This window comes from Leptinotarsa decemlineata, unplaced genomic scaffold (assembly GCF_025532065.1).
Source record: "Leptinotarsa decemlineata unplaced genomic scaffold, Ldec_3_MD MMD2_tig00001719_RagTag_RagTag, whole genome shotgun sequence".
Lineage (NCBI taxonomy): Eukaryota > Metazoa > Arthropoda > Insecta > Coleoptera > Chrysomelidae > Leptinotarsa > Leptinotarsa decemlineata.
In genome coordinates this window covers 3,578,544-3,601,015 of record NW_027412569.1, presented here as the reverse complement: position 1 = coordinate 3,601,015, position 22,472 = coordinate 3,578,544, and the positions used below count along the sequence as shown (strand labels likewise).

At 35.3% G+C, this 22,472-nt stretch overlaps 1 protein-coding gene across 1 annotated transcript in view; it reads right to left on the bottom strand.

The window, feature by feature from the left end:
- The window catches only part of AcCoAS (Acetyl Coenzyme A synthase), a 60,490-nt gene extending 47,079 nt beyond the window's left edge, over positions 1-13,411 (bottom strand). Inside the window, exon 1 of the mRNA XM_023156405.2 lies at positions 12,802-13,411. Within this exon, the coding sequence (XP_023012173.2) occupies positions 12,802-13,112 (311 nt within the window). The 5' untranslated portion in view covers positions 13,113-13,411. The remainder of the gene's footprint in view (positions 1-12,801) is intronic.
- Positions 13,412-22,472: the final 9,061 nt, after the last annotated feature.

The window sequence follows — 22,472 nt, the reverse complement described above, 5'->3', positions numbered from 1 at the left end:
GATTCTGATAACTTCTCTTCCACTTTCTCATTGTCAACTGTCTGGGTAATCCCTCGGGTTGTTTTGGCAGCACTCCAATTCGAATTCGTAGAGAAAAATTTACTAAAAACCGCGTGAAGAGGCAAAAATTTGAAGTTTGGAAAAATTGAGAGAATCAATGTCTAGATCATAATAATAGGGGAGCCCAAGCGGGGATTTCGGGATTTACTAAAGCGCGACAGATTAATATACAGGCGGATACCTTGTACCCGGTTAAGTACCTCCACCAAATATGAGCCCCATATATAAGGCCGCCTGTGAGGCATAAAGGATCAGATTAGTAAAAAACCATCATCAGAAATTCTCGAGCGCGTCAGATTAAGGTAGGGTTAGTTAATTACCTGCTGAAAAGTGTATATTCCAGTAATCTGACAATTTGAGAGTGACGTAAAGAAAGGGGAGGGCAGCAAAGTTGTAAAAAAATTAAGTCATTTCGACTTTATTTCTCTTTTCTCCATTAATTAATCGATTGATTATGAAAAATCAATTTTTTTTGAGCATTTAAAAAAAATATTTCCTTACAAATACAAGTATTCTAATTAAAAAACATACACTTATTTATTTGCATGCTATTTCCAGAGCTTCTCAATTATTTAAGTTCAATGAATTGAAAAAAATTTAAAAAAAAATTGTTTTTGTCAGATTAAGCGAATCCCTCTGGATAATTGTCAGATTATGAGACAGCACGTCTGAAACATAAAGATGAACCATGTATATCTTAATCTGACACGCTTGAGTATTTCAAAATGGCGATTGTTTTTTGCACATTATAATAATGAGAGCTTTTTTTTGTTGCACTTAACACCCCCTTAGAAAATCTGACGCGTTCGATTAAATTTTTTCTTTTCTCTTTCAACCCTAATCTATAGTCGCTTCTCTCACCGATGAAAAGGTATATATTATATAACATTTTTTTCTTCTTATCATCTGAGCTTTGCAACCTCAATGACGCTCGAGTTAATCCCCATTTTGCATCGTGGGCTCCCCTGCTATAAACTCTCTTTCGATCAGTATATTCAACGACACAGTAGAATAACTATGCATTGATATATGGAGCTACAAAAACACATGACATTGAAACGGACAAAAGTTCTGAATCAACTTATTACTTGAAGCTGAACGTTGTCAATGACACTCAAATGAAGGATATTCAAACACGAGTTTGAATAACCTTTGTCTTAGTGGACTTATGTGAAAGTAAATATCGATCATTCATTGTTTGTTTTATCATGCGGCACCCCGATTTCATCGATTGAATAATTGTCATGAATAATTTGACATTGAGGAAATAACTGATTGTAACGGAAGTATACATGTATCATGCAAGTTTCGACCTTGAAGAAAGGCGAACAATTTTTGAAGAAAGTATAAGGAGCGATAGCAGGTATATCATTACGGAAAACAAAATATAAAGGAATGATTTCACAACTATGATTTTGCAAGCAAACTCTTTCATTTGCTGACGACATTTCTTTGGTATGATACACTCAAAGGCAGTTTGAAAAACTCATCAACTCAGAACTCAGAAAAGAATAGAATGCTTGCCAGCAAAAAAAGATCAACATTCTCACCATCAATCACCAATGATGATTTCAGTTCAGGAAATGAGATCATCGATAACAAATCGCACATCAGACTGAAACATTTTTGGAACTGAATATTTCTTGAAATGTTCAAGTAGATTCGCATTTGCAATGAAGTCTAAAAATACAGATCAGATCTTGGTCCTCAATAATTCCTGTTTAAAGGATAACTTATACTGGATATTGAGTGTTGGCTCAGATCATCCAACGGAAATGTATTTGACCACAGTAATCAGGATACTCAAAAAAATAACGAATTATTTCACTTCTCCATCCTAAAGGAAGCGAATTCTTCAAAAAGTGATTCATCTGAACAAGTGTGAAACTGACTCAGTTACTCACAGACGATCTAACTATGCACACCACAATTAATAAATTTGGGCGGAGAAGAGGTGGTGTTAGTAAACCACTTGGAAGATCGGGTGTTGGATTCATTCTCACACCACATGGTGATTATGACATTCAGAATAGGTGTTGCCACAGGCACCTCTTCTTCATTATTTCACATTTTGAAGATCATTATTATACTCGTTTAGCTGGTGGACTAGTTGAACTTCGTAGGAATAGTACCATTATTAACTATTCATAAGAACCCCGCTGCGAGGAATGAAATTTTTATTGTAACATGGATGATATATATGTGTCTTTGACAATTTCAAGGTGTTGAAATTTTGTAATGTGGAAGATATACTGTTTTGAGGCTTTAAAAAATGAGTACGTCAATATTCTTTTGGACAATCGGGCTTCTATTGCGGTGTTCAAGAACCCAAGAAAGACCTTTCCTGGAATGCCAGAGAGAACTGAAAGAACTAGCAAATAAATATAGGCTGACTCTATATGTGCCACAGATGGGTAAGAATACTCGAAAAACATAACGAGTACCAGGAAAATTTATCCAAAAATACACACATAAAAACATTTATGAAGGGGCCGTCCAGAAAAAACTGGGAAACTGTTTTCACAAAGTCGTAATAGGCTCAGAATAGTTACAGAAGGCAAGCCAAATTATATCAAAGATGATATGAAACTATGTTATCATCAAGGACCTATGGACACAAGTACAGAAAACAATTTATTTTGTTTTTTCAGAATTTAGTATCAACAAGAATGTGTTTTTTGACTTGGACAAATTCAATGGTTTCAAAGCAGAATAAACCAATCGGAACACATACCGGCCTTCACTGCTGTCGTTTCTGGCAGCAGTCTTCCTCATTGGTATGAACAGATTCTCCCCATTGCCAACCAAAATATCTTATTATCAATTCATCACGGAGTCCTACCTGGACTGGGAATACTTTAGATGTTTCGTGTCTCGAAGAATTTATATTCGATTCTATTTCTATAATATGACTAGTACTATGTTGCTGTATCGCTGCTACACCAACCAACTAACCAACCAACCAACAAACAACCATCTTTATATATATGATTAAATATCTCACGGTTATCTATCATTTTGCGTTCTTTACTCTTCAACATATCTCAGTATTATCCAGATTCAAATTCTGTATAGATATTTCAATCCAATGTGTTCTCACAACTGAAAGGATGCTTGCTCATTGGAATTGAGTAGCGAGACCAAAGTGTTGAAGATTATGTCATGTCATGAGCAGTAAATCATTTTCTATTCAGTAGCATCTATATCAATCTATTGTTAACAATATATGTTTTATTACTCTTATCATCTTACTGATTGCCTTTTCACTACTATACAGTGCATTCCATTTAAAACGAGCCACCCCGAATGACTTTTGGTACAATGATTTGCAGGAAAAATGAAAAAAAGCACGTCAATCATAGTATAAGGGGTATACATTTTGACATAATCACATTTGATGTTACTTTCCCGATCGCACCCACAGAGCATGTCACCAATTTTTTTCAAATAGATTACCCTATATTGTTTCACATTATCAGATACACGATGATGAGCAGATTTCAACAAAATATAAAACATATGTTCTGAAGCTTATGGTGCGGGAGCTATAAATCATTTGAGTTGAAAACGAGCCGCCCTTAATAATTTTTGGAACAATGATTTTCAGGAAAAATTAAAAAAACACCTCAACAATTTGATCTAACTTTCCCTATCGCACCCCCAGAGCATGTCACCATTTATTTTTAAATGAATCAATTGTTTTGCATTATCAGATGTTCCATGATGAACAGATTCCAACAAAGTAGAATACATTATGGTCTGAAGCTCATAGTTTGGAAGCTAAAAAAGTATTTGAGTTGAAAACGAGCTACCGTGAAATAACTTCTGTACTATCTGTTACCTAGGTTTCATATGTGTTTTTGTTCATTTTTCATTTGTCACATTCTACAAAAACGATTACCTACCAGGTGAAGTTACAATTGGTGTTTCTGTTTTTATGAATTCTTGAGAAGCAATGGTTCATACGCTTCGAGATCGGATTGATATAGTGAGTTTGTAGTACCAGAATTGAAATAGTGCTAGAGCTGCTGCTCGTATGTTCAATGTTAATCATCCAGGAAAAAATGTACGACACAAATATGTTTCGGAATTATTGAACAAATTTATGGAAACTGAATCTGCTAACAATAAAAAGCACGCTGGACTAATGGAAAATTATCTCGAGAATCAGGAATGAGTCGTACAAATGTTTTTAAGATCTTTTATAAGTACAAATTTCATCCATATAGAATAAGACTAGTTCATAAATTGAACGAATAAATGAACGTTTAGTTTGAATGGAGAGGTGAATCAGCAAAATTGTCGATATTGGAGTGATACAAATCCTTATTTATACCGTCAAGTTCATACCCAACGAGCTCAAGAACTGAATGTTTGGGCAGGAATTTTAGGTGACCACATCATAGGATCTATATTTTATCGATGATAATTTGACTAGTGATAAATATTTGGATATGTTGGAAAATCGAATAATACCGTGTATCAATAAGGCAATTGAGAAGGATATAAATGTATTCGAAAATGAAATAGTTTTTCAGCAGGACGGTGCACCTCCTCATTATGCAGCTCCAGTGCGACAATTTTTGAATGATCATTTCCTGGTCGCTGAATTGGCAGAAGAGGTCCTACAGAATGGCCACCAAGGTCTCCGAATCTCACTACTGTAGACTTCATTCTATATGTTCATTCGAAGTCTGAAGTGTATGAGATAGAATCATTAACATTGCAAGATTTGAGAGAGAATATCATGAGGCATTGCAGATAAATAACCCCCGAGATTCTCAAACATCTGAAGGCGGCAATAGAAGCTCGTCTGTACCATTGTATGGACGTTGGTGGAAACGTTTTCGAACATTTACTATAAAAATCTTTTTTCTTCTCATTTTCCAGTCATTAGATTTTGATTCAAGATTGAATAAAAAATCTCTTTTTCTGATTTATTGCTTTCATATCTGTCTCTAGAACGAATATTTCGAAATGTGGCCTCTTGTATAATTGTTGACCTGTTTTTTCATTTCTCCTGCAAATCATTATTTCAAAAGTTATTCAGAGTGGCTCGTTTTCAACCCAAATAATTTGTAGCTCCCGAACCATAAGCTTCAGAACAAATGTTTCATACTTTGTTGAAATCTGCCCATCATAGACCATCTGATAATGCGAAACAATATAGGGTAATCCAAGTAATATCAAACGTGAATATGTCAAAATGTGTCCTCTTGTATACTATCGTTGACGTGATTTTTATTTTTTCCTGAAAATCTGTCTTTTTAAAATCTGTTTTTCCGTTAATCAGCTGTCGTTCCCATACGAACGACAACTCTCAGAAGTTGAGAAACTTGTGCGAGCTAAGGACTAACGAGGTCTTACCTTTCAACGTGTGATTTTCTAACATTTCTAACATTTCTTAACATTCCTGTACCAAAAGTTATTCAGGGTGGTTCGTTTCAAACGCAATGCACTTTATAGTAATTTTATTGGTACATCGATACACTGAAAGTGAAAACAACTTAAATTATAAGGATGAGGTGGATTGAAACCTGAAATTGATTAGATTTGAAATAAAACTACTGCAACAAATATTTTTTGAGTGAATTGATATAAGCACAGGCACATCCAAGGTCATAATCTAATGGTACGTTCTTTTGAGTTTTTCATTTCAATAATTATATTTGTGATGTTATGGAGTGAGTTATAAAAAGTATCCAATGGAAGTTTAAACTTTGTTTTTTGTTACTTTACTGAATTGTTTTTTATATGTGGACTTTGGACAAAACATTAGTGTTCTACAAGAGTAGATCATTAATGATATCCGAACAATTTACTGCAAGTTGTTAACCCGTTCTAATTGTTGAAAGTGAATGCGAGCCAATAATGATCCATCGCTCGGTATTCTGCAATAATTTGCGAATATTTATTCTGCCTTAAATGATATCGTTTGAAATTTTTGAATGCTAGAAAGTCATCATTACATGGGTTTGCAAAAGTCAAACCATTAGAATCGATTCAAATAGGCTACATATAATTTTTTCAATGAGATACATATAATTCAAAAAAATATTGAATTTTAACATTGAGAAAATGAAGTATGTTACATTTCTCTCAATACCGGTTGTGAATTCGTCACTCCAAAGTAACAAACAAAATTTCATTGAGAATATCACTTTTTTGTATTCTTATCACAAATTAACATTTTCTTCATAAGTATTCAGAATAATCAGGACAGATAAAACATCATTATCAAATGAGTTTAACATAAAAAACGTTTAGTAGAAGGTGAAGCCATGCTTAGTATTCCAAAAATCATCGAGGTGGAAGCTTGCTAACATATCAGAGTCACTATTTTCCGGGTTTGAAGGCCGTGGATTTTTGGAATTCCAAAATGTGAATGAACTTCTTGGAGTGAGCCAATCCTGGAAGATTATGACAAACGTCTATAAATCTTCTTGCAATCCAGATGTTCAATGTTTGTTTGGCAGATCCTTAAAAGATGCCAATGACAGGTTCTGGTCCAATGAAGCTGCTTGTATGGCCCTCCTTTGCAAGGGAGTCAGCAGACTTCAGATCAGAGACAATTCATTGAATCTTCCTATTGAGGAGACTCGTTTTTGGCAATTAGTTACCCATTTAGACGTTGCTCGGTAGTATCCAAGAGCTTTCAAAGTCGCTTGACTGTTCAGGAATATTTTTATTGACTCATGTATGAGGTTAGATTTTACCAATCTCTCCGCACAAAATTCAATAGCATAAATTTCTACTTGAAATACAGTCGCATAGGTCCCTATGCAGGTTGATATCTCTGCCCTGGGTCTGCAACTGAAAACATCTGCACCAAAACCTGAAGGTGTTTTTGATCCATCTGCGAACCAACGACTATCTGCTCTTACAATTTCCTTCTCCCGGAGGATCCAGTGTTCTCTACTCGAGTAGTGTATAAGGCAGTTGGTAATTGGCAGTTGGAGGCATAACGTCAGAGGTCATTCTTAGAATGATGTGACTTCCAATGTCAGTCAGCAGTCTATTGTAATTATCGAAAATTGTCCAAAGGAAGCGCTCAAAACTCTTGTATGACTGATCAATCTTTCATTCAGAAATGACAGGTTTTCATCCTTTCTAAAGTTGTCGATAGTGGTCCTTTATATGAAGGTTAAGAAAGTAAAGTTCAGAAAAGGCTCGATGAATTTCTCCTTCGCCATAACATTATAAGTAGAAATCAATTTGGATTCCATAGCAGGAGTATTCAATATGAATGCTGGATATGCTGAGGCAGCAGTGTTTTCTGACCTTACGGAATCGTTTGTCGGCGTTGATCATAAACTACTGCTACGTAAGCTGAATACCTATGGATGTAGAGGGATAACACTACGGTTTGAGTCGTATATCAAGGCTCGCAGTCAGATTTTAAAGACAATTGAATATTCAAACAGTATTGAAATAAATTCATGTATACTACAGGGATCGGTTCTCGGTCCCATATTGTTCCCGTTGTATATTAACGATTTGGTCTGGAACATTCAATCTCTTCGACGACGACACCACTATATTATGGCATAGTGAAGGTATAGATCAGTGTTTCCCAAATTTTTCGAATTCACGGCTCCCTTATGTTTTTTAAGGTTATCGCGGCGCCAGAACGTAACGACTACACTAGATATTTAATTAATAAAAGTAGGTTGGTGGCTGTCTGAACGAATTGCATTTTGCAATTACCGATATTATCATATTATCAGAGGATTTTTATTAATAGGTACCGACCTATTACCTTTACTCTCAGTTATTTATATTGTAAAACGTTGTACCTTGAGACTCACCTGTGGCCTACGGCGCCCAGTAAAGGTTCCACGGCGCCCCAGAGCGCCACGGCGCCCCAGAGCGCCGCGGCGCACACTTTGGGAAACACTGGTATAGATATACTCAATGAGACAATAGCTCAAGATATACTGTGCTGTGATTCCATTCTACTCTCTCTCAATATTTCCAAAACAAATATTTTAACTTTCAAGTGTTCACTTGAGAATTGATCTGTAGCGAGCGGTTTTATTGAGAACAGGGGGTGTAATAAATTTCTGGGATTTTCTATAGACGGTGGACTGAAATTTGACACTCACATCAGAAAGATGAAAAGCTAAATTTCCACTGGCTGTTATGCAATGAGATTTATTGATTGAAAACTGGGAGTTTATACTGCAAAAACAGCATCAAGGTACGGTATAACTTTTGGGGTGTGAGTAGCCTTAATTTGCCGGAGTCTGTATTTGTATTACAGAAAAGAGCTATACCATACTTGTGTAAAGCTAAACCTCGTGACCCATGCAGGCAACTGTTTGAAGATAACAAAAATGTTGACAGTTGTAGCTCTTTTTATTCTGGAGAGGGTGTGTTTGATCAAAAACATCTGGTGAAAATTGAGGTTACCACCCATCAACTATACAATTTGTCAGAGCATATACAACAATTAAAAATCACCTATTACTTGCAACTCTCTGATCAAGGACTCCTCATTTTACAGTGGTGTGGAAATGTATAACCATCTGTCCAGTTACTCTAAAGAGACAAATATATACTAGAAAGAGATACCACGTCAAGAGAAAAGTTGAATTTTATGTGAAACATTCTTTCGAATTATCTAATTTTATCAGAAATAAAATTATACCTGAGAATTATATTTTAATTTCTCTTGACGTGGTATCTCTTTTTACTAACAATCTCATGGACCTATTGATTAGTATAATTAGAAGAGAATGGGAAATCATTTCAAACTTTACCACTTTACCCATAGATTTTTTTCATAAAAGTTTTTGAATTCTGTATAGATTACAATTACTTTTGTTACAATGGATATTTTCACAAACAAATTTTTGGGTTGGGAATGGGTTATTGTATGTCACCCATTTTTGCAGAATTGGTCATGGCAGAACTACAAAATATACGCATTGAAAAGTTGACAGTTTCATTGCCTTTTTTCAAAAGATATGTTGACGATATTGTTACTTCCATTCCAAAAAATAAACAAACTGAAATATCAGACACTTTTCATAGTTTTCAACCAAAACTAAAATTTACTCCAGAAATGGAAAAAAACAATTCGTAAGCATTTTTAGATACTAAAATAATCAAATATCCAAACCGAATTTTAAAAGTAGACTGGTATTATAAACCAACTTTTTCTGAGAGATTTTTGAATTATTTTTCGTAACATAATTTTCAGAGAAAAATCAGCATTATACGGAATTTGAAATCAAGAGAAATTGCGATTTCTAATTCTGAATTCCATAACAAAAAACTTCAAATAATTGAGAATTACCTAAAAAAAAAAATCCTAAAGCCCTTATTGGAAAAATAATTAAAGAAAGAGGTTTTTCCTCCCAAAATTCAGAGGTAAAACCCAAATATCACAAAATTCCATTTTTAGAAAATTTATCTGATAAACTTGGAATGCTACTCAGTACCTAACAAATTGAAGTGGCCTTTTCAAATAAAAATACGGTTGGAAAGTATTTTTTCTCGAAACAAAAAACAAAAACACCACAAGAAATACAATCCAATATAGTTTACAATTTGAACTGTGGAAGTTGTCATAAATGATATGTTGGTCAAACCGGACGGTATTTCAAAACACGAGTTTCAGAACACATGAGATACTCTAAGAAACTGAATATAATAAACCCCACAGCTCTCGTTGAACATGAAAAAGACTATGGGTGCATTTTTGATTTTGATCATCCAACTAATCTAGATGTTCAACCATATTTATCCAAAAGACTTTTGAGCGGGATAATACATATCCTCAAATGCAATAGTGTCAACACTAGAAGAGATGTCGATGGGCTTAATACTGCATATTTCAATTTGATGAATAAAATACCTTGATAATTTACCCTTTTTTCATTCTCTTTCTTTCCGTCATTGATTAAAAACAGACACCAACTCATCAGGTGTGTCGTTTTGTGTTGGTGTTGTCTCGGAAATTTGGTTGTAGCAATGTTTTCTATTTTTTTTAAATATGTATCTGATATGTTTGATTGTTTTTAAAATAGTAATAACACAAAAAAAACTACTTTTCGATGGGTAATTTAATTAGGAACTCATTATTTATTGTGAAATTGAAACGATAATAATCGTATAAGTTTTGTGGAAGTTATGTTTATGAAAATTCATTTTTGTTATTATTAAAAATATAGCTAAGTCTGCAAACCGATTGCTAGGTTATTTAATTAGACAATCATTTAATTTTACCAATGTCCATTCCCTTAAAATTTTGTATTATAGTTTATTTAGTAAGGCCCAAATTAGAATTTGGTGTAATAATTTGGCATGGAGAATACCAGACTACATTATTCTTGCTAGAAAAAATTCGAAATAAAATTTTAAGATACCTATATTATAAAAAGCATCATGTATATCTCGATTATAATGTAGTTAGGTTAGAATGAATTCAAAATTCTATCTTTGGAAAATTGACGAGTGCTTAGCATTTTGATGTTTTTGTTTAAAATAAATAATGATAAAACTAATTAACCAACGTTACTTTCTTTACTGCGGTTTAATGTGCCTCCAAGGAGAATGCGCTCTTCTGTTACATTTAATATCCCACGATGCAAAATGGGGATTTACTCGAGCGTCATTGAGACATATGAGGTTGCAAAGCTCAGATGATAAGAAAAAAAATGTTATATAATATATACCTATTCATCGGTGGGGGAAGCGGCTATAGATTTTCAAATATGTAAAAAAATACTGTTGCATGGACATACTCGAGCGCGTCAGATATTGATTGCATCAATGTCCTACGTTTTTTAATAATGTTGTTATGTTAATCTGATCGTTTGTATGATGTGGGTGGTTGTACGTAAGGGTTAAAAGTGAAAAGAAAAAAAATTTAATCGAGCGCGTCAGATTTTCTAAGGGGTTGTTGAGTGCAACGCAAACTCGCGTCCATTATTATAAAGTGCAAAAAAAATTCGCCATTTTGAAATACTCAAGCGCGTCAGATTGAGATATATAAGTTTCATCTGTATGTTTTAGACGCGCTGTCTCATAATCTGACGGTTATATAGAGGGATTCACTTAATCTGACAAAAACAATATTTTTTAATTTTTTTTTCAATACATTGAACTTAATCGAAAATCTCAGGAAATAGCATGCAAATAAAGGTGTGTGTTTTTTAAGTAGAATACTTGTATACTTAAAAAAAATTAAATTTTTTATATCAATTGATTAATTAATGAAGAAAAGAGAAATGAAACTTTCTATGTTTTTTACCACTTTTATTTGTAACTAACGTTACTGAAGTTTCGTCCTATAAGGACATTTTCAAACTTATATATTGTATGAATTTGAAAATGCTGTATAAGTTTGAAAATGCAGGAAAAGTTTGAAAATGCAGAAAATGCAAATAAGGACGAAACTGCAGTAATGTTGGTTACGAATAAAAATGGTAAAAACATAGAAAGTTTAATTTCTCTTTTGTTTATTATGATTTCGTACTACGTAGTAACGGGTACATCCATCAATTAATTGATTAATTAATCATCATCTTCATCTTCATCACGAACGAATCTCTGTGATCAGCTGTGATGGCGTCATGGCAACAGAATTCAGAGTGGGGACGGAGTGAGAGAGTAATATATAGAGAAAGAGTGAATAGAGAATAGAGGAATAGAAACTCGGACAGGGAAATATAGGTATCACACCGCTGCAAGCATTAACCTTTATCGACGAATTTTTGTTATTTCGGCTTGCGGAAATCGTCAGATTATATATTTTTCGTTATCCTTGAATTATTTCCTTCAAAATAAAAAAAATTAGCTACCCTCGAGAATGTCGAAATGACGTTATTTTCTTACAACTTTGCTGCCCTCCCCTTCCTTTACGTCACTCTCAAATTGTCAGATTACTGGAATATACACTTTTTAGCATATAATTAACTCACCCTACCTTAATCTGACGCGCTCGAGAATTTCTGATGATCAATTTTTTTTACTAATCTGATCCTTTTTCTCTCACAGGCGACCTTATATATGGGGCACATATTTGGTGGAGGTACTTAACCGGGTATATGGTATCCCCCTGTATATTATTGTGCGGTGCTTTAGGAAATCTCGAAATCCTGGCTTGAGCTCCCCTATTATAGAGCTCCTCTTGCATCCATGTGTCGACTAGCAAATTATTATAACACACTGATTGAAATGGATTAGTCAATAACTGAAAATATGTTTAGAAACATTATAATCAAACAAATTATTAATTTATCATCATAATGCTAACTGATTATAATTACTACTCAAATAAATTTTCTTATTTGTTGAATTGAAACTAATATTGCCAAAATCATAGTGTTAAGTTCACTTTTACTTTTATTTTCACTTTTTTTTACTTTTACCTTTATTTTTCATGTTTATGGCTTGTAAATTAATATAAATTATTTGTAATATTATATATTTGTATTTTTAACCATGTAGTTAGACCAGAAAGTCTGTTTGGATACAAATAAATAAATAAATAAATTAGTTCAAACAAGTATGTTCAAATGAATACCAAAACGCACGCTACTGTAGGTAGTAAAACGACCTGAACTGTCATAAAATATTTTGTTTGTTACCCGTTTGCAATACAAAAATAGGATGGACCTGGTAAAGTATTGCAAACCCGCCTATACAAGCTGCGGCTAAACATAACGGAAAATTTTGTTTGTGCATTTGTTTATTTTTCACTTGTAGGAAACAGTATAATCGAAAACTTACCAGTAAAATGCAATTTTATCCCCGTAGCCTTTCCTAATGTTCCTATCCAACAGATTGTAGGAAACATTGGTCGTGGCACCATCCATCCATTTGGTGAAAATCGGACCTTTCGTTATATCAAAATTGAACTTGAAAAAATTATTGCTGTCGATCGGATTCTCCCAATGAAATTGCCTGGCGATGTCTCCCCAGAACTCCTCAGGGTTGTCCAAGGACTTCCGATGCATGTCCTTATACTGGGCGAAGGACGACACATACGCGCTTTTGGCGATGTCTGGATGCGGCTGGTACACCGATTTTTCGGAAGGCATTTTCTGTTTTTGGAGATCGCGAGAGCGCGGTTAGTTGAATATTTCCTGCCAACTACACTGTATGAACTGTCTCCGCGTAATGGGTTCCGTGAATTAACATGTACTCATGGCTTGCGCACTCCGTAGTTCCCAGTAACGATTTTTCGCGATCTGATAAGTACGTTATTTCGATAGGAACTCTGTTCGATTCACGTGGGCCGCAGGCTGAAGGTGACCAAAGTATGGATCGGATGATGTTTGAGATAACATTTATCTTCGAGGTTGTGAAATAGACTTCGGAAAATGAATGCAATCTCCATAGGTTTTCTGGTTAACACGGAGAAGTGACAGTTGTCAACTATAGAAAGCTTTCATTCACTTACTGAGACAGTGTCAAGTAGTGAAAAGGATTTGTGTATTACGAGGTCATCACAGAAAGTGTGGCTGAGTCATTATACCTTTTGTCTTTCTCAAAAACATTTCCTTACTTACAAGGCATGAACGAGGCGATATTTTTCAGAAACAAAGAACAAACTGAAATTTTCACGAAATATACAGGGTGTTTCAAATTCGATCCTCACCATTGGAATTTCGGAAACTATGAGAGATACGAAGATGGTTAAATTGGGACAAAGTTGCACATTTACCTGACTAACAATATGCCGTTGTGAAAGTTCTGAAATTACAAGTTCATCCGGAGATATCTTGAAAAAACAAAAATTTCGGAAAATGGTTTTTATTCAGTTTTTATTTTCTCTGGCTTTATTTTTCAAAGGATTCGGAAATTAATTGCACTTTCACATTGCCACTTTTTTCCTGCTACATAATAGTGTTTTCAGATTTATTATCCGACATTTCGTCTTCCGGTCACCATCATCAATTTTAATTTTTCTTATGGGCGCTACTTTGAATCCTTTCTGTTTTGAATAGAATCATATTTTAGCTTTCCAATGGTGTATCATAAGTTATCATTCTTTTTCTAAAAATTGTAAATATTGAAAAAATAATTCTTATCATAATACGCTTTGACTTTGATGTTTCTGAATTTGACTCTCAATTTGTTACACTTAATGACATTTTGTTATTGCACAAGTCATTGAAATTTTGGCGAAAAAGGGCTTTCACGAATGAAGAAGAAAGAGACAGGCTACAAATTTATTACAAATACGATAGAAACAGTGTTAGGACATCGGAAATGTATTCAAAGTTGTATCCCGAAAGACGACAACCACATCAAACAATTCTCTAATTATTGGATCAAAATCTCACCGAGTTTGGTTCATTTGAAAAGCTGAGGAAAAAATACGGACACAGAATGAACCAGGTCAAATTCCCTCCGAAATAAATATTTGTTATACAAGTGCTTAGAGACATCTCAAAAAAAGCGGTTCAAAATGTTACAAAATACACATATCTCAAAAATTGCATCCAGATGATCCCGAAAGGCGATTAGAAGTTTGTAATTGGTTAATAAGAAGACCTAATTTTCCTGTTTTCCTGGAAAATGTAACTTGGACAGATGAAAGCACGAATTGTGGGATATTCAACCGAAATAACGAACACATTTGGAGTATAAACAACCCCAGTCAGTTCCGAGAAATTCAACCTCAAGTGCGATTTAGTAATAACGTGTGGGCGGGAATTTACAAAGATACAATTTTGGGGCCTCATCCATTGGACGGAATTCTGAATGGAGAAACCTATCACCAGTTTTCAATGTCGATTTTCGAAGGCTATTTGGAAAATCCACCTTTGGCTAACTATAACAACATCTGGTTTCAACATGATGGTGCTCCACCGCACACTAACAGACGAGTATCTAATTATCTGACTGAAAGGTTTGGTGATAAATGGATAGGAAATGATGGGCCGGTGAGGTGGCCAGCAAGGTCTCCAGATTTAAGATTTATAGATACATTTTCATAGGGTACACTGAATAATAGAGTTTCTGGTCAGAGGGAATATCAAAATATTGAGGACCTTCAACACATCATTGTTTGAGAGTTCTGAAGATTGAGAAGTAGGGAAATTTATCGTGTAGTGAATAACATTCGAAGAAGGGCACACTTGTGTTATCATGAACAAGGCCAGCATTGTGAGCATTTGCTGTGATTTACTTTTGTCCTAACATTATAGTTAATTATTAATATTTGTACGAAGTTTTATTTTCATTGAAAAGGACACAATGTCTAATTTACCTCATACACACCTCATTTATCAAATTTTGATTGTCGTATTTTTTCATTGGCTTTTCAAACGAACCAAACTCGGTGAGATTCTGATCCAATAACTTGAACATAGTTGGATGTGGTTGTCGTCTTTCGGGATACAAGTTTAAATACGAATTGAAGGGGTTATATTTTTTAGGAGTGAATAATTTTTTGGGAAAGAAACTTTTTGGCTTTCTACTACTCCATCTGATACAAAAAAAGGGATGAGAGAATCTTCTAAAGAAAGAAAGGAAGTAATCAATTTGAAAATAAGTAACTCTATACATGGATATGTAGATCATGCAAAGAAGTAACTTTCAGACACAAACTGAAAGAAAGTCCTCCTGAAACAGCTACTTTCATATAAACATTGAGTCACACGAAAGAAAAAAAATTCTTTCGAAACAAATACTTCTATGTGAACACTGAATTATACAGAAGATACTTTTCTCCACTCAGTTTGTATTTCAAAAATTTGTTGTGGAATAAGAATCAGATATCATTCACATGAGTTCTACTTTGAATGAATGGTAATAAATTGCACTCATATGGAACACTGTCACCCTCACTGCTATACACCGATGTTTCGCCTTAAGACACTTGCCCTAAGGCTCTTCTGTACCAAATTGGATAACATTATAGAAAATACACACACTTCATTCATACATTTCCTAATACTGTTTCTATCGTATTTGTAATGAATTTGTATCGTTTCTCTTTTTTCTTCATTCGTTGAAGCCATTTTTTGCCAAAAATTCATTGAGTTGTTCAATAATAAAATGTCATTGAATGTAATAAATTAAAAGTCAAATTTAGAAACATCAAAACATCAATGATACGACGATAAGACGAAACATCGGATAGCAAATCTGAAAACACCATTATGTAGCAGGGAAAAATCCTTCGAAAAATAAAGCCAAAAAGAATAAATCCATTTTCCGAAATTTCTGTTTTTCCTGATATCTCGTGATATACTCGGAATTTCACAACTTTCTAATGCTGACGGTGATTTAAAGAAAATATCACAATTGTAGGATACAAAAGTATCTACTTGATATCCTCATTATCAGGTAGCAACAATTATTCGGTTAGCCGGTGGCTGTATAGAGAGAAAGAACTAAGAAAAATGTCGGTTGATCCAATATACGATAAGAAAGACGTGTTGCTTGTGAAAATAACAGATCACAAATTACAATTGGGCAAGAAAACCTGCGGTTGTTTAGGCAATATTTATCTTTAGGGCCATCCCATACTCCACATAACATATTATTCGTGGATTGTAAAAAGAAAAATGTTCGATTCAGTCTCTTGGTACCTACAGTTTTGTAAATCTTGGATTATGATTCGCAGAATTTTTGAATTGTCCCAATCCTAAAAATTACATAAGCCACAGCATTTGTTGAACTTCAGCGACGTTATTTGCTGATGATGGTGGAAACATCACAAATTTGAATACGATTGCTGAAATTCTACCTAAAGTCTACCTAAAGGATGCATGTACAATTGACTCACATACAGAAATTCAGATTAAAACAAACAACGTGAAACTTCACATTCTTGTTTTGAATTCAACATGAGGTATTCAAATACACCAAGCATTTCAAACGAATAGAATCCCTTCGATATTAGCAATAGCTCGAATTTTGATATAAATAAGAATTATAATGTTTCTGTTAGTATACTTATTTTCTGTTCGAATTTCAATCGATACATAGTATAAAACAAATTTGCTTCCCGCTGTCTGTCCCTATATTTGCTTAGATATTTGAAATTCCGCAACGGAATTTGATGCGGTTTTTTGAAGTGATACCTTCTTATGGGAGGGTGAACTGCTTCGTTACCTAACGCGTTACAATGTTTGGCTTCCCTTTCTCTCACACATACCTCAGCGTAAAGCAGGCTCCTCCTCTCTCGACGAACAGATACTCAGTGTTCAGTGTGCGATAGACTTTTGACAGTATTATAAAAATGATGATACTAATTTTGTGTATGTATATTACTAGTATCTTTATTTAATTCTACAAAAGTAACAATTGGCATATGGTAGCTATAATATATGTACATACACAAAACCTTTCCTTACATTATTATATTAATATACACAAGCTTTTCTAAAGTTGAACAATTTCAATATTAAATAGGTAGTTCAACTTGTAGGTAGGTCACTTCTGTCGGACGTCCTGAGACGCACACGTTTTTTTTTTATAGATATAAGTCATTCAAGAGAAAGGTTTATATGCATCATACAGTAAAGAGATACTGTTGATTTCAGATGTTTCTAATGTGATGTCGTACTTGAAAAGGATTACAAAAAAATCCCCAATAGTATATGTCTATGTTCCTCGTTGAGGAAATCTCCCCATCCCTTGACAATAAGGAGATTGCGGTTGCTGTATTTCTTGATATTAAAGGAGCATTTGACAATGCACAATCGAAATCTATAGGATTGTCTCTGGCTAGGAAGAGTATAGAATCGACCATAACTGGTTAGATCTATGCCATGCTAGTAAACAGAACTGCAACTACGGCTCTCCAAGACGAGGCTATCAGGTTCAGGGACACCAGGGGCTGCCCTCAAGCTGGGGTACTATCTCCCCTTCTGTGGTCGCTACTGGTAGATAGTCTGCTTGATGCCCTCGACAGTAGAAAAGTCGATCTGCAAGCTTATGCAGATGACCTTGTCATCCTGACAAGGTCCACGTCGTGAAGGGTAGCTCGTAATATCCTCCAAAGGACGTTGGACGTTGTTCACAGTTGGTGCCTGAGGGAGCAAATGTCTGTCAACCCCAGCAAAACTGTGTTAATCCCCTTCACCAAGAGGAGAAAATTGGACGATCTAACGCCACTTTCCCTCAATGGTGTGGTCATTCCATTTGGAACGGAGGTGAAATACCTTGGCATCGTCCTTGATAATAGACTCGCCTGGAACGTTCACTTGGGAAAAGTTTCACACAAAGCCAGACTGTCTCTATGGACATGTCGAAGGATTTGTGGTAAAACTTGGGTTTAGATCCCAAACAAAGCCATTGCATTTATATGATGATTATCAAACCAATGATCACTTATGGTGCAATTGCTTCGTGGCCGAAGGCTTTACAGAAAACGGCCCAAGCGAAGCTCTCTGGCTTACAGAGACAGGCTTGTCTGGCTATCAGTGGTGCCATCAGTACCACACCGTCAGTGGCCATAGAGATCCTTCTAGATCTACCTCCTCTTCACATTTTTCTGGAGAGAGAGGCTTGATGTACTGCATACAGACTTGTACACATTGCTAATTACACAAATCAATTCAATGCAGAGTGCAACAGACTGTTAGTTAACTTGGAAGTCACAGCATTCTGGAAATGACCTGTGACTTCATGCCTCCAACTGTCAACTAGGAACTGCCTTATGAAGTACTATTTCCGAGTAGAGAGGATTGGATCTTCCGGGAGAAGGAAGTATTAAGTTTGAAATCTGTTTAAAAATATGTTTTTCCGTTAATCAGCTGTCGCCCCCATATGAACGACAACTCTCAGGCGTTGAGAAACTTGTACGAGCTAAGGATTAACGAGGTCTTACCTTTCAACGTGTGATTTCTAACACGGTTACAGAATCATCCTAGCTTCAACCAGATAAATTCTCTCGAAAAAAATATCTGGTCGAGGCAGGAATTGAACTCACGGTCTTCCGATCGTGAGTCGGGCGCACTACCACCGCGGCCAATTCCACAATGTGGAAATGCAGATAGTTTTTGGTTCACAGATGGATCAAAAACACCTTCCGGTTCTGGTGCAGGTGTTTTCAGTCGCAGAGTTATCTACCTGCCTAGGAACTTATGCCACTGTATTTCAAGCAGAAATTTGCGCTATTGAATTGTGTGCGGAGGGATTGGATAAATCTTCCCTCACTCACAAGTCAATAAAAATATTCTCGGACAGTCAAGCGGCGTTGGATGCTGTTGGCTGTTACCAAGCAACGTCTAAAAACTTAACAGATTGTCTTTTCTGGATTACTGGCCATACTGGCCAGCAATGAGGCTGCTGACTCTTTTTCAAAGGAGGATGCTGCAAGCAGCTTCATCGGACCAGAACCTGTCATTGGCATCGCTTAGGCTCTGCCAAAAAAGATGGATGAATGGAAAGAAGATTTATGGACTTCTGGTAGAATCTTCCAGGATTGGCTCACTCCAAAGCGTGTATTCACCCTTCGAAGCTTGATACCAAATAGTTGTTGGACTACAGTATAGGGATGAACTACGATGTCTAACAGGCTTTCTTACAGGTCACTGTCATTTGAATTATCAGATGCAGAGACTTGGACTGTCAGAAGATAGTGTGTGTCGCCTCTGTCTGGAAAATGATGAAACAGCAGAGCATATACTTTGAGCCTGCCCCGCTGGGGACCGAATCAAGTTCTTAGAGTTCGGTACTCTTAGTATCTGACCTGAAAGACCACTCACCATACAAACTAATCGGCTTCGTTAAGAAGCTGAGTCTATTTAGTCGAGTGTGAATAGGTGTGAGCTACAATAAACCCTTGCGGGTTGCGGTGGATGGTCGAATAGACTCATTCATTTTAGACCTACCTACCTACCTAGTATATGTCTATCTCTTAGAGATAACTCACAATAATCATGTTTCATCCTCGATAAATAATGGCTTATTCACAAAGCGATTTTGAGTAATACAGCATTATTTCATATCCAATTAAGTAACTTGAATACATGGTGCTAGGATTATAGATTAATATGACCCTTTGCAGCATGCGCACGTGCTTATATGTACATTTATTATCAGCATTGCACCCATGCACCCGAAAACAGTGTTTTGGACACGCATACCTCCAGGCCCCTCCTTCGACTTGTGCCAGAATTTTGTCTACTCGTATTTGTCCAAAAAAAAAACAGTTTTTTTCCGGACTTATTACGTAAATTACAGTTGGAGAAATTATCTTTCAGATACTCATTTCCTTCAAGTTTGTATCGAACAAAAACATCGGTGAATGGTATTCGTGATTTTCTGCGATAATCCCAAAATGATCGAAATTGAAAAGCCATAATAGATCAAATTCACTACAATTCGTATATTCAAACATTTATAAAATTTAGAATAGGTTTTGAAGATGGTTATGTCGATGGTCAAAAGACAAAAATTTTAAATGAGCAACTAATGAATTAACTCGTAAATGTCATTGATGAATTCATAGGATTGTTAACCTCATTCAAATGTTAACTTACGAGATGGATAATATTATAATTTCAAGTAAAATTAATGTACACGCAATCTGATATTGTATACCTATTTATTTTGAAATAGGCATATCTGAGAAAGATCAATTGTTGATGTTGAAGGAGAAGGTTGAAGCATTCAGAATAATTGAAATAACAAGCCGTCAGAAAAATTGAACATTTTCTTCCCGAAAATTCGAAAAGAATCATTTATAATGCACGCAAACTGATAAATTATGTACACATGGTGGCAAAATGGAAACTAAACTGAAAACTGTTATCACGAACTACCTCAAGACATTCGTGACTGACTTACTGGCACTCTGAAAGTTTGTGTTTACTTATGATAATTACATGTAAAAGTCTTATGAAGAAATGGGACTGAAGCTTTGGAAAATGTAATTCAAAGTCGCGTAGACTGAACAAATTTCCACACCAATGGATTTGAAAGATAGGTTAGAGTGAATGGCCTCCACAGGATCCAAATTCATCACCTCTTGATTTTTTTGAAAAAAAAGACTAAAAAGTGAAATCTGTGAAATACAAATATCTCCAGAACATTCGAGATGGAATTGTCGAATCACTTGCAGGTGGTAGTTTTGGCATTCAATCAGATGGCAGTAGCTGAGCTGCTAATTCAATTTGAATTTTCATGTGTAATTCTGCTCTTATCTACGATGACAGATTGGGTTCGATAAGACAAAATATTTAATGGATTGAAAATAATTGATACAGTTTATTGTATGATTTTCACTATAGAGGGTTTTTAAAAAACCACGATACGTGTTTCGCTATACAATAGCTTCCTCAAGCGTAAACTTTCGCTATACAATAGCTTCCTCAAGCGTAAAGTTGTCGAAACCCAGATTTCACATCGGTAATGGGATTACATTGTCTGCATAAGCTTAAAATCATAATCATATTTCATAACCATTAGAAAGTTTGGATAGGAAGCTAATGGGTTTTAATCAGAAAGTTCGGCAGGATCATAACATTTTTCCAGGGGTCTCACTTTTGCATGTTTCCATCGAGTACTATATATGTTTTCGATCTGAGTGCGAAATTGAAGATATACTTATTTATTATATCTGATAGCTAGGGTTAGGTTAAATCTAAAATGCTAACTTAAAACCATTCATTCCAAAATTACTGCTGATCATCTTCAGACATTTCGGATTCGTTGCAGAAACTGTCAGGTTGAAATTGAAGTTTGATTCGTATTTCGGGGTGACATATTGATCCAACATATCGATTTGGTATTTAGTTTTATTAAAAGTACAGTATAGTGAAATATTCCTTTGAGCTATGCGTTTTTTTTAAGGTATGTTGCAATATCAGGTGTGCTGCCATCTCGAAGTACTTCAGATCGACTTTCGGAAATCGTAAAGTCCCATTACAAGATAGGCAGATTTTAGTCCTATTAGTATAGTTGGCTGAGTCTTTGTGATATTACCACCATGTCATCTGTTAATGTTGAAAGTTATAAATGGTGATGGTGGCTTGGTGTTTCTTATAGCTCGGAGAAGAGATTATTTTATATAATAATCAGGTTATCAGTTAAAAATGGGAGCATATCAAAATCATTGTATTGGAAAATCAAATTCCAGTTGACAGAGAAGAGATCTATAGGGTCTTCCAACATAGACTTCCGAACTTTGACTACTGATAACGGCCAGAAACTCAAGGTACACGACCATAAATGACGTGTATTCGATGAATGGGCTCTGGAGCAGTTGGCAACTGACCCTAATTTTAATCGAAAAATCATCTTCAGCAATGAGGCCCATTTATGAATGAATGGGTACGTGAACAAACAAAATTGTCCAATTTGGGACGACACCAATATACAGCATCCCTAAAAATTCATTGCTTTCTGTGGATTTTGGCCTAGCGACGTCATCTATCCACATTTCTTTGAGAACGACGTTGGCCAGGCCATCACTTCCAACGGTGAGCACTATA